We start from the raw sequence: 13474 nt of genomic DNA on the forward strand, positions 1-13474 counted from the left end.
TTGGGTGACCAGGTTACCGAAGAGAACACAGATGACGGTTCCAATGCTGGAGAGATTGTCGAAAGGAAAGGCCAGAGAAGTTCCGTAGTGTGAAGGTATTTCGGCTATTTGAAGTCTGACAAAAAAACAGAGTAACGCCCACTGAAATTGTGCCAAAAGCATGTTCCCACAAAGTCTAGAAATACAACAAACCTTTTTTATCACCTGAAGCAGTGCCACCCACTAGAGCACGCTCAATCTCTAAAAGCGCTAATTCGTCATTGAAAACAACAAGGGGAATCCCTGTGAAGCAGCAACAGTCAATTGAGTCGGCTTTCTCCAGCATCTTACCAAAAGCTAAGAGACATATCAACATAACGAATGCCTTAGCTTACTGTCTTGCTAAAGACATGCTACCAATAAAGAATTAAAGAATTAATATTTTGTTTCTAAGTGGAACTGACAATTTAGTAGTCTGTTTTGTTTGTTTTATTTTGAAACTTAAATGCTTTAGCGGCTACCTTTTGTGTAAGTTTGTAATATTTGCCTTTATTTTGCCTAAACTGAAGCCTCATTTTAAGTACATCTACCCTGTTGAACTTATTATGGGAAATAAATATTTAAATCAAAACAAGCTGCTGATTATTTCACATTTTACTTGTGAGCAACAGCACATTTAAATCTTACATATATAGTTATTTGGCTTATATCGTGATATATATCGTTATCGCCTGAAATGAAAAAAACATATCGCCCAGCTCTAAACCACAGAGTAGAATTGTGTTGTTACCTGGAGGTTACGGATCATAAAGAAGTTTATTAGCCAGTGTCTTTATTTGCCCAGATTTTTCAGGGTGCACAAAAGTGACTGATTTGGAGTTAAATTGCCTGGAACTCAACCACAGTAATTACAAACTATTTAGCATTAGGCCAATTAAAATCCACCACGTCGATGATAAATTATTAATTAAGACGAGCAACCCGCTCACTAAAAGTTTGTGGTGTTTAGAAACATTAATTGGACTCTGGGCAATCTAATAGATGATTTAAGATACCCCAGCTGCTCTTGAGTGCCACTTGGTTGATGTGACAGTCGGAAGATAAAGCAATTATTTGGTTTCGGAACTATCTTCCACTTCGATTTCCCCCAGATTCTGTTTTATCTTGGCATTTCAGCAGCACATCAAAGGTGCTTTGATAATAGCCAATTATTCTCTTTGTGTGTGTGTAGGTGGGTGCATGAGCATCTTGGGAGATGTTAGCAAAATATATTAGCAATATACATTAATCAGGCAGGACGATTTCCCACTCAGTGCATTGGTCTGTTTTGATGCTCTGGTAATAGCCATTCTCATTCTGTCTCATTATGCCTTTATTTGTTCTGTTTACCTCCCCCTCCTCCATGTTGAAGTGGCTGGTGTGAGCGAAGCTTATGAGGATGCAGCCAACTGCTTATGGTTGCTCAGTAACTCCAAACCCTGCGCCAACTGTAAGTCTCCTATACAGAAAAACGAGGGCTGCAATCACATGCAGTGCGCCAAGGTAGGCAGTCAGGCCTCTCATATTTTTCTTACCTAGACAGTAATCAGGTGATCAGTTTATCTGGTTGTTCTAGAAAGATATATGAATCAGTCGTTTTCTGTTGGAGAAAACAAACCTAAGAAGTTTAAATGAGCAACATGTGTGCAATGAACACGGTATACTTCTGTTTATGTTTTAAATGGACTTCAGAATCATCTTCTTTGACATACTGCACATAAAAATTAAAAAAAAAATAGTGCAAAATGCAGATTTTGGCATCTCATAGAAATAATTAGAATTAATTATGTGTAACTACCTTATTTATCAAATTTCAGTAAAGTTATCTAGAGCAAGTGTGGGTTTTGGAGGTCCATAAAGTGGTACAGCAAAGCTCCATTTAGCATTTTTTTTTTTTTTGATCAGTTAATTATATTTTATGTAGCCAACAGTTATTCATTGGCATATTCTTTCATATTTTTTTTTTTTTACCAAGAAGCATTTACAAATTGACACAGTATTTTATCATACAGTGCAATGATATAATAACTCAAGGCTTTTATGCAAAGTACTGTTCTCAGTGCAAACAAACTGTCAGGTGGGAGATAAAGTTTATTTGCACACAGTATGTGTATAAATGTCAAAATCTCATTTTTAGTTGTACAGATGGCTCTTTAAACACTAGAATGAGCCATTTTTACTCCTGATTCTCCACAAGCCTTTCTCTTTCTTACACCACGCTCAAGACAAGCTGTAGTATTTATACACAATGGTATTACATGATCTGTCTAGCAGATGACTACAACTTTCTGAGTTCTGTCAGATCAGACTATTAGAATAGCTCTGTTTTATACTGTTCTGTTCTCACTTAACACCTTTTTAAAGGAAATGCAGTGTGCATAGCAAAGGGGCAACTAAGGTACCTGTTGATGTTGTGAAATGTATGTGTAATTACAGTATGAATGCATGCTGTCATGTTTACATGTTAGCAGATAGCTTCTGTATTGGTCCACCGGTGTAAATAATACAGGGTTAAATTGGGTGAAATTACAAAAAAAGGTTTGCATAGCTGTAGGAAGTAAAAGAGAATTATATTATAGATTTAAGTGATGAAAATCAGCTTCCTCCAAGGGTCATCTGGGCTTTCTTTTAAAGATAATTTGAAGAGCTTGGTCAATCGGGAAAATATCAAAGTAGAGCTGCTACTTCTCCACATTAAAAGGAAGCCATTTGAGGTGGGCATCTAACTAGAATGCCTCCCGCACATCTCCTGAGGTGTTTCAGGCATGTGCAACTGGGAGGAAGCCCCAGGGTAAAACCAGGGTCTGAAAGAGAGATTATGTCTCTCGGCTCAGCTGGCTTGGGAATGTCTTGGTATCCTACCAGATGAGCTGGAGGTATCTGGGGAGATGGAGGTCTGGGCATCTCTGCTTAGACTGCTGTCCCTGTGACCTGGACCTGGATAAGTGGAAGAGGATGGATGGATGGTCAAGGGAGAGAGTGAGACCAGCAATCAGACATAGTCGTGTTGCTTGACTTTGTCTCTGTTACTACCACTGTTGCTGTAGGGGAGGCAGTGCAGTCATACAGCAAAGATCTTTTTGTCTCTCTGACACCCCTGTCACTGTTTGCACTGGTTAAATAGGCTGACTAGAGATGGACATTAGTTTTGGGTGAATGGAGTGGCTTTCACAAGCTGAGAGGCCACAGAGGGCTCAGCCTCTTGACCTGTTATTACCTCGTAAGAAACGTCTTTACCCCTGTTGCCTGGAAACACGGGACTCAGTGTTGCTAAGGAACCTTTTGTCTTTTTGCTGCCATTTCCTTCTCTCTGGTGTGGCTTCACACTTTTTTCTTGTCTCAGGATTCTCTTTCACATGTCTTTTTGTGTCTCTCCATCCACCCATTCATGTCCCCTCACTCTCCTTGATTTTGTATTGATTTTTCTGATGTGTCATATAAGCAGAGAGTTTCCAGGACAACTGATGCCTCAGCCTTAAGGTTTTGTGATACTCCAGCTAACCTGTCACCCACAGAAGTGCTTGTAGCATGGAGAAATCACTTATACCCAAATAGGCTCCAGATTGGAGAGGCTGTAGTGTTTTGCTGTGTTTTGTTGTTCTTTCTCCATCGGGACTTGCTGCTCTCAAATGCAGTCTGAGTGCCTTCTAGTGGCAGCAGGCTACAAGGATTCACGACTCTGTTCAAACACCTGCTACTTGTACACTGTAGAAAAAGAAATGGATGAGAAGACAAAAGAGATAAAATGGATACAGGTGATTACATTAGTTTAATGAGCCTTAGAAGTCCTTGACCCTTAATTATAATTCAGTTATGATTTTTACAAAGATGTGTTTTTGAAAAAAAAAGTGCCTTTCTGTCCTGGTAGATCTGTGCTTGATAACTCAAAGAGGTTACAGCACATCAACTGAGCTCTGATGTTGGGTCAGTCTGATATTCTCACCTTTGGATGGGTATATTAATGAAAACATGTCTGTAGATGGGGAAAGGTATCGTTTTGGCTGTCATTTCATATACCAGGATAATTGTTTTTCTCTGACAGCAATTATAAAAAAAATGTGTCTTTTTCATTTTGTCATTAAATGTAAATTACCCCAGTAAAGCAGGAGTAGCATTAGTAATTGGCTTTCCATTTTTTGATGTGACAGCTGACCAGAGCTGTTCTCTCTCCCTGTAGTGTAAGTACGATTTCTGCTGGATCTGTCTGGAGGAATGGAAAAAGCATAGCTCATCTACAGGGGGCTACTATCGCTGCACTCGCTATGAGGTCATCCAGCAGGTGGAGGAGCAGTCAAAGGAGATGACTGAAGAGGTACATGCATACACTCTAGATGTTAACACGATATTATTACATTCTCTGTGTTTTCATATTTTAAACGCTTTCGGCCCAGTTAACCGAACACTTTGTAAAATATGACTCAACAGTGGTATAATGTAACAACAGGGGACCAGAGCTGAGTGATGGCAGTTGTTACTGGGGGAGCCCTCTGTTATGATGATGTAGAGTGAATGTCCTAAAGGAGCGGGGCTGGGGTTGTTTCATATTGTATTTTATTCCTAAACGTCATGACTCTTTTAGCAACTTGTCATCGTACTCCTACACCATTATCAGACTCACAACAAAAAAGCAGAAAGCTTGGTGCATTATAAACTCGTGTCTGTTTTAAGTTCACTAATTCTTCCTCTGATTCAAGCCATGCATACATTAACCAGAATGTGCTTCCACTTGTCCTAGTAGCCAGTAATATAGCCTTCAAGCTCCTCAGCTAAATTTAAAACGAGCAACCGTCTACAGAGCTGTAGTAAGCTTGCTTTCTGGTTCTGTTTTCTCAAACTCAGACATTGACCTAAGTGACATTACTTATAGCAATTTATCAGATTTTGTGCAAGTCCCTGTGGAACCAGAGAAGAAATGATATAACTGTTTACTCATCTGCAGTAGTACTCTCCAAGGCCTGGAGAATGGCAATACATAAAATTGGTGGAATTTTCCTTGAATCGCATGATGGAATAGTTAATTATTTACAGATTTTCTGTGCAGAGTTGATAAATATATTTTGCTGCACAACCCAGTCTTACTGTAATACACCAAGTCTCTGTCTGTCTGCAAACTCCTACATGATCAGGAGTTGAGCAGCTGAAGTATATAACACACAGGTATATAGTAATGTAGGCCTTGACACCAGTTGGAAACTACCTGGCAACTGCTGGTTGCTAGGGAAAAATATTTCCTGCTTGTTGCCAATGGTTGCTCGAGGTTAATAGCAGTTACTGTGAAATCATTTGCTAAAACCACAGTCATGTACGTCAAGAGTCACTGACCTCCTGGTAACCAGTCGTTACTATTGAAAGATGTATATTCTCTGACTGGCTGGCAACTCGTTGGAAGGGTTTGCTTGCTGGTACTAAGTGAAACTGCTTGCAAAGAGGTAAACAATGTTGCACTTGTTTGCATTTGGTTGCCAGAGGGTTACTGACCAGTCTCTCGTGTACTCTCTAGTCACACATAAATAGTATCATTTGGTGGACTTACTTTTGCTCCTTACAGTTAAAGTATTTCGGCTTTCTCTGTGAGAAGAAACACCATGCTCAGGAGATTGACTGTGGCTGGTGTCTCATCACTGTTTTGCAGGCTGAGAAAAAACACAAGAGCTTTCAGGAACTCGACCGCTTTATGCACTACTACACACGCTTCAAGAACCACGAGCACAGCTATCAGGTAAACAGACCAGACTTTGTCTTCCAGTGATGTTGCATTTGCAGCTGTTATGCAATGAATGCAGACAGTGAGCATTTGTGTAAAACTGGTGCATGACCCATAGTTTGGATACTCTCCAGTGCTCTAACTTTAACATAACTAACATACGGTATATTTGCATTCTGTTCATCACAAATAAATCTGTTGTTAATTTATTTGGTCTCACGTGGCATTCTCTCTATTGCTTGGTTTAGCAGGAACCTCAAGATCATTTTTGTTATTGAGTAAAATTTCTGTTTTTCTCCCATTAGCTAGAGCAGCGTCTATTAAAAACAGCCAAAGAGAAGATGGAGCAGCTTAGTCGAGCACTAAGTGGAAGTGAGTATGCAGTCTGCCGTAACGGCGTCAACCTTTATTATCCCAATCCTAATTCAGTTCTTTAATATTGAGCTTTTGGAAGTAGAGGAGAAGGGATAGAAAACTGAGGTGTTTTAATATTATTTTAACAACAGCATTCAGTTTAAGCATTCAGTAGTGTGAGGTTACAAGAAAGATAACATTTTAACTTGACTTTTTCAAAACCATGTCAGTAAAGGGAGTTTCTGCCTGACTAGTTAGCTGAGTGATGCTGATGTACATCAGGTAAAGCAGTAGATTCTGATTGCAGTGGAGTTAGCTCACATAGTGGCGGTGGCTGTCAGCTGGCAGAAATGGAAAAGGTTCCAAGTCGGTCTTCATGAGTTTGGCTTAACTGAAAGTTTGCACAGTTTATCCTACATAATACGACTGCCGACAGCTTTGAGTCTCCAATAATCAGTTTTGGCCATCACTATTGTGTTTTCTGACGCAGTTCAGAATCTGAGATGCAGATAAAAATTCTATTTCAGATATAAATTTGTCTTCTATTCAGCATGTCTGGATTGCTAATTTACACATTTAGTGAAAAGATTTATTCAAATGAGAAGAAAATGATTTTCCCTTAGGTTCCAATTTTTTTTTTTTTTTAAATCTCAGTAGCTGTTAAAAAGTGAATTATAAGTCACTATTCATCAAAGGCCAGCAGTGTTCTTGGCCCAGACTTCCCATCATACTAGACACCTCAGTTATAACTTAAAAGTGCAGTCTCTTCATGTGCTTTAGTACAGTCAAGGAGTTCTTTCATATGCTTTGTTTCAGGATTTCTTGTCATGTAATACTAATCGGCTCAAAAGCAAAGTGAAGTAATTGAGGCAGAGTAATGAGTGTCCTGTACAAAAGCATATCCCATATTCATGTTTGTTATCTGACTCTCCCGCCTTCTCTTTCCCAGGGGAAGGAGGCCCACCTGACACTACATTCATTGAAGATGCAGTCCTAGAACTACTAAAGACTCGCCGCATCCTCAAGTGCTCTTATCCTTATGGGTTCTTTCTGGAGCCCAAAAGCACAAAGAAAGAGATCTACGAGCTTATGCAGGTTTCAGGCTTACTTAGTGAGAGGAAAGACAAATGTTCACAGTGGTCTAGGCCATTAGATATGTGAGACTAAAGCTTTCTACTGCATGATTCTCACAATCTTCCCCAGTTATATCTGCACATCTCAGCTTTTAGTTAAACATCTAGTGCTGTATAATTTATGATCACCCATATAGATACAGGATGTACTTTCCTGCTAGTTTTTATAATGTGGCCTTTCAGATGCTGGAGAATGAATCGGCACGGCTCCCATAGGTCTTACAATTCCTTAAACACCTGTAAAAGTAATAGTTTTTTTTTTAAGTAGATACATAAACAGCTGCCCCACAAGTACATTTGTTAAATTGAAACTTCAAATCCTGCATTTGTACACTGTGATTGCTAAGTCACCTGTCTTTCTGCCCCCAGACGGACTTGGAGATGGTGACTGAGGACTTGGCACAAAAGGTTAACAGGCCTTATCTACGAACACCACGCCACAAGATCATCCGTGCGGCTTGTCTGGTACAACAGAAGAGGCAAGAGTTTTTGGCCTCAGTAGCCAGGGGAGTGGCCCCTAATGACTCACCTGAAGCCCCAAGGCGAAGGTAGCATACAGACCAGTACCTAACTTTGTTAAAATAACACATTTTACTTCTTTTTTTATTTTATTTTGAGAGCCAATTCCTGTGTGATTTCAGCTATCACAAGTTTGCCATTAATTTCTGTCTTTGGCAGTTTTGCTGGTGGAACGTGGGACTGGGAGTATTTAGGCTTTGCATCACCTGAGGTAAAAGCTGATTGGTTGGACTGTAAACTTGAACAAAATGCATTTGTCTTTTTGTGTACTGAGTGGTTTAGCCAATGATGGGTTTTTCCTTGTCAGATGATTGGGTTATTTAAACAGATTAGAGGTACATAGTAAGAGTTGGTGATTCCCATTTGTTTTAGCGAAAATTAATTCACTTAAAGCTAACAAATGTAGCCAGATAATTGTATTGGTCCAGGTTTACTTGCAGCTGCCCTTTACACTCACACCCACATGTCATAATTGGTGCCACTGTTTCTAAACAAAACCGGCTTCTGGCTTGTTCAGGTTGTTGCTGTGTGCTCTGAAGTGCTTTGAAACCACATTTGGACTCATTATTAAACTTACTGGTACAAATTAGGAAGAAAAAGACATGTTAATCCTAAAATGTTAATTTTTCTCAAAGGCACAGACTTCCTCTCTTGGTCACAAATTATTTTTGGATAACAAAGGTTTGTTTGTTTTTTGTTTTCTCCCTGTCGTTACTGTTCTTGAATGTAATAGTGGAGCCACTCCCAGATTTCAGCATGCCATTGGAAGTTTAATTTTGTTAATGTGGAATTTTTAATATCATGAACTGTCAGTGTTATTGATGCCGTGATGTTTGCCCTATACAGTATAGTACAGTATTACATATTTGTAAAACATATATTATACATAATATTAATTTAATCAGTGCCCTTTCAGCAAGTGCCTGTTATTTGTAATGACACTTATTTCTGCTAATAGAGAGTACTTATTGTTTCAAGAAATTACTTTATTTATTGCAGAAATATAAATCATAATTAGATATAATTATGTTGTGTAATTAATTATACAGTGTCATATGACATCTTTTAATAAAGTCAGTATGTATATTTAAATCATTTTAACGTTTCTGGTGACCCAGAGATCGGCATGTTATTTAACACACTGGAGCAAGCCAGATGGTTCAGTGTTCCCTGTGCAACCGTCAGGAATGATTAAAAGCACAGTATGCTGGCGAACACCTAAGTAGGTTGCGCCTGATCATTACACATTAGTAACAGGTGTTTGTAGTTAACACTTAGAGTCATAAAAGTGTCGACCACATAATGGTTTGATTACTGACCTGTCTTCTTTTTCTGCCCAGCGTGATGTATGCACTTGGTAATGGTGCATATGTCAGTACATTGCAGATACTACTACAGGTCTGTTATTGATTTTTCTAGACTGTGGCAGTTCTTAAACATACAGTTCTTTTTTCAGAAGAATTTGCTCAGCTTAAGAGCGCCATCACTCTTTTGGCTTAGGCTCGTGTAGCTTCTATCTGAAAATTCAAATCTCACACCAAAATAAGCCTCTGGGGTTTCTGTGCAAATCCTATAACATTTCAAAGCTGGCAATGGCCAATAGACATTTTAAGGGGGGATGTTTTGACTTGTATCAGTAAATAAAGCACAAAATGAATTAAAGATGACTCAGTTACATTAAATATACCAGTAAGCCCTGTAAGTCACTTAGCGGCATGCAGTACAGTAGGACCCTTCGTAAATGGAATGTAAACACATTTATACATTTGCACTTCATTTACAATGACTAGTCAAAATATGTGTGCTAAAAAAGATCTGTTGTCAGGAAAGCACCACAGAAAATATTATTATTATTCAAATCAGCCAAGAAACTAAGCCAACAGAACTAAAACAGTAACTTGTCTTCTGACATGATAACAAAACTACGTACAGCGGCTCTTGTTTTTCTATTTAGCATTTTGCTTCTTCTAAAATGTGCCATTATTTTGTAGGAAGTCAGGTGCCACATGCCGTGATACTTATCTTGTCTCTCATTGGTTGACATTCTTAACAAGCTGGAGATCCCTGCATGCATTGATTTTGCTAACTACTAATTATCTCTATCTTTAATATGCATCGATACTGTGCAATAACATTAATGATTATAATACATAGGCCAGCTGATGCAAGTATTTATGTTGCAAAAACGATTAAATTTAGCTTGGAACATACTAATATAGACATACAGTAGATACTGATGGCAGATGCTGAACACCAAGCTTTTATTTGTTGTTGTTTTTTGCCTGCTGGTTAAAAGCTTCTTTCTCAGTCACTGTCAGTAGTTGGTAACCCCATAGTAACAAAGCCAGATGACACTGCCTCACACACTTCCATATGTCTCCTCCATGCTTCTTATAAAACCTGCATCACTTCATAGTGGGTTATATTTAGCACGGTGGAAGCATGAAAGAGCTTTTGCTTTTGATGATATTTGCATGTTACTCAGTGAGTTTGGCAGTTGAGATGATTGAATAAAGAGTGCAGAGGTACCGATATGTTGATTTGGTGTATGTAGCCTTTTTCATGAAGAGCGGTCATGCATTTATCAGTACTTTAAGAGGGATAACAGCACTGGAGTTTTCATTCGTTTGGCACTTGACTACGGATGAGTGCCATCTCACAGTTTTAAATCTATGACTTTGACTTTACAGGAATTCCATTTCAAAAATGTTAGCTTGAGTTGATTTAGATAACAGACAAATTCACTGCTTTTCCCTTTGAAGAGCTACACACCAATGAGCCAAACTGTTAAGACCACCCATCTTTCTGTGCAGTCAAAGTAGCTGCCAACCAGAAAAGCATAAACTCCATATGACCTCAAAATAAGACCTGTGTGCTGGGATAAACAGGAACTATTTTCCTTTGCCACGTTTTTTTCCATGCTAATCTGACCAAAGTTTCAAGTAGTGAGGTCAGCTGATGTGCAAATAATCCCTCTTAACCAAAGGTTCAGGCATCAGACTGCTCTACACCCTGCTTATCAGATATTTTCTCATGAGTGTAGAGGCACACCCACATAATGTTCGTCTTGTGTTTGTAAGACATAGCTAATCAAGAAGGTCGGTTTAAAGGGAAGGTAAGTGGTTTCAGTTAGTGAATGAATCAAAGACCTGCATATAGTCCCCTCAACCCCCCCCCCCCCCCCCCCCCCCCCCCCACACACACACACACACACACACACACACACACAGAGTTATTAACTCAAACCTGCTAGAATCAGTTTCCTTGTAAAAATCTCCTTCATTGCATTTTTATAGTAATGATTGTTCTTATATTTTAAGGAGTACGCAGAGTTCCAGTACAGACGGCGGCATAGGCAGAGGCGGCGAGGCGACATGTCCAGTCTCCGTAGCAACACACCTGACCCTGACGACCTCAGCGACAGCACTTTAGGTACTTTACTTTATACAGGGTTTTATCCTGTGATGGCTATTTCACATCGTGATATTCAGTTTTTCTCCCTTGTCACAGCTTGTTATTTGCATAGCTTAAGTTACCACGTGAATTTATCGTGTGATCCATCTGAATGCAAAATCTCTGGGTTCTAGTTGGCCTGATTTTTAGATTGGGTCCAAACGCCTGAGACTATAACAACTATCTGGTGCACAGACAGTGCGCAGATTTAGACACCTCAAGGTTTGCAATGTTTACAAAAGATTTTGATTGTTTGTGTATAAAAGATAAAAGAAGTTTTCTTGTAAAGTTTAGAAAGTTCCCTTGAGTTGTATTTCTTTCATTAAAGCAGGGTTCGATGGCCCTCAGGTAGATTTGATCGACTGTTCAGCTAAATTAACTTAAATTGGTCATCTCTTATAATCACAGCTGCTTCAGGCTCTCAGCAAAAAATTGCTTAGAGAATAATAGATCAGAATAATAGATCAAAACTGCATCTTAATTAAAAAAGAACGTCAAAATTCTATTCTATATTCTTGGGAAAAAATGAGACCTTCTCTGTTTCTAATCATGGATACATTTTTCTAATAGTGCAGTGTGACTGTGAAACACTTAGTGAAAAGAATATTTTTATATTCATTAAAAGTGTGATTAATTAAGATCAGGCCTACATTTGTTATCAGTCCAATTGGTATACATCCTGGAATGGCACACTGACTGCAGCATGGAAAAAACAAAAACCCAGCAGATGGATGGAATGGGTCAAAGTGCAATTTGTAATGGCTGATACAAAGCATTTAAGGTGGAATGATCTTTTGAGTAGAAAACTATTTAAAGATAGATATAGGGAAGTACTGTGTACATGTGATAGGAAGTTTTATAGAAGTCAGTTCTAGAAATGAGAGTTAAACGAATTATTCTAATCTGAAACTGTTCTGGTAGGACATTAATAAACTGAGAACTAGAGACTGCAGAAAAGACCTATTGAAGTTCATCTTAGTGATGGTGTGGTTTGAAAGTATAGAATGAGATTAAATGAGAGCTAGATTTTCTTGATTTGTTCTCAGGAAATCACATTGTGATGAACTTTGATTTTTGTTTCTTTTATTAGTGACGCATGTAATTCAAAGGATGAGTTGAATAGAAGCATGACTCATGATGTTTGTTTCCATGTTTGAATTGTGATGTTACAAAGAAGTGAAAAACGCTGTAGACAAGTTACAGTTAAATTACTTGGGTGTAGAAGAAATGCCAAAGAAAGTATTAAAGTCTCTGTTACTATTAAACACACATTTCTGTTGCTTTATAATTTGTTTTAAAGGCACAGTCTTATTAACTTTGAATGAATCCATCAGAATTGCATAAGTGCAGGTGCAGGTTTGCGAAGCCCCACCATCTTGAATACAGTGGCTGATGTTTTCGTTATCTCTTTCTCGTCCTTCACTACTGCTTTCTCTCCCCTGTCATTTGCACCTTATCATCATCCTCCTTACCTCAAGCCTCATTTTCTTGCACTCAAGTTAAGGCTCTAGCTCTGTGTGGATTAAGAATGTCTAACTTTAAAGAACTGTCTGTTTAAACAGACAATTAAATGGTAACGTTTCAAAGCTCTTCGGTGAATTCAGGCCTTACAATCTGTTCCAGATCAGTTTATTTTTTCATGTTGTTGGAGTCATGGTTAATGCGCCAAAAATATTAAGATCCAGTCAGATGCTTCCCTGGCAGTATTGTGTCAAGTGGAGAAGAGTCTTAGTATCCACCGGTACCTAAACAAGCACAGGTGCACTGCAATGATTCAGTTACATTATTTGTTTAGAAATATTGATTTTTACTAATTAGTTTTTCCAAAATAGAGCTTCTGGAAAAATGACACTTGCTTGAATTCAGTAAGCATTTCTAATCTTTTGTGTTTCTCCATCATCGTGGTACTTTTATCTAGGCTGTATGGACTGAAAACAATAGATAAAACTGGAGGGTAGCTAATAGGTTTTGTTTTGTGAGCAAAGAGGAATTGCTCACAGATACAGATACAGTTAGTGCAGTTCCTGGGGTTGTGACGGGTTGCTGGTCCTTCATCAGTGTGTTGACTAAACTCAAGATGATGTTACTAAATTGAATACTTAGCAGTAGATTAAACTGAGTAAATTGATTTATCCTGCATTGATTTAGTTCAATAACCAGGTTTGACTTTTTCTTTGTTCCTTTTTTTCCTATAAAGACACACAGGATGCTGGAAGTGGACGCAGACAAGGTCCTATGATGGTGAGTAAACATTTATCTCGAGCTCAAACGGTAATGTAGTTGAAATTATTCC

At 38.6% G+C, this 13474-nt stretch overlaps 1 protein-coding gene across 3 annotated transcripts in view; it reads left to right on the plus strand.

Moving 5' to 3' along the window:
* Positions 1–13474, plus strand: part of ankib1b (ankyrin repeat and IBR domain containing 1b) — a 34807-nt gene that overhangs the window by 17555 nt on the left and 3778 nt on the right. For all 3 annotated transcript variants that reach the window (XM_004568069.4, XM_076889794.1, XM_004568070.5), the window contains 9 exons: positions 1391–1521; positions 4196–4330; positions 5651–5737; positions 6028–6094; positions 7026–7171; positions 7579–7757; positions 7888–7939; positions 11049–11160; positions 13379–13422. In XM_004568069.4, coding sequence (XP_004568126.1) covers positions 1391–1521; positions 4196–4330; positions 5651–5737; positions 6028–6094; positions 7026–7171; positions 7579–7757; positions 7888–7939; positions 11049–11160; positions 13379–13422 — 953 coding nt within the window. The remainder of the gene's footprint in view (positions 1–1390; positions 1522–4195; positions 4331–5650; positions 5738–6027; positions 6095–7025; positions 7172–7578; positions 7758–7887; positions 7940–11048; positions 11161–13378; positions 13423–13474) is intronic.

Source organism: Maylandia zebra, linkage group LG11 (genome assembly GCF_041146795.1).
Source record: "Maylandia zebra isolate NMK-2024a linkage group LG11, Mzebra_GT3a, whole genome shotgun sequence".
NCBI classification, from domain to species: Eukaryota; Metazoa; Chordata; class Actinopteri; order Cichliformes; family Cichlidae; genus Maylandia; species Maylandia zebra.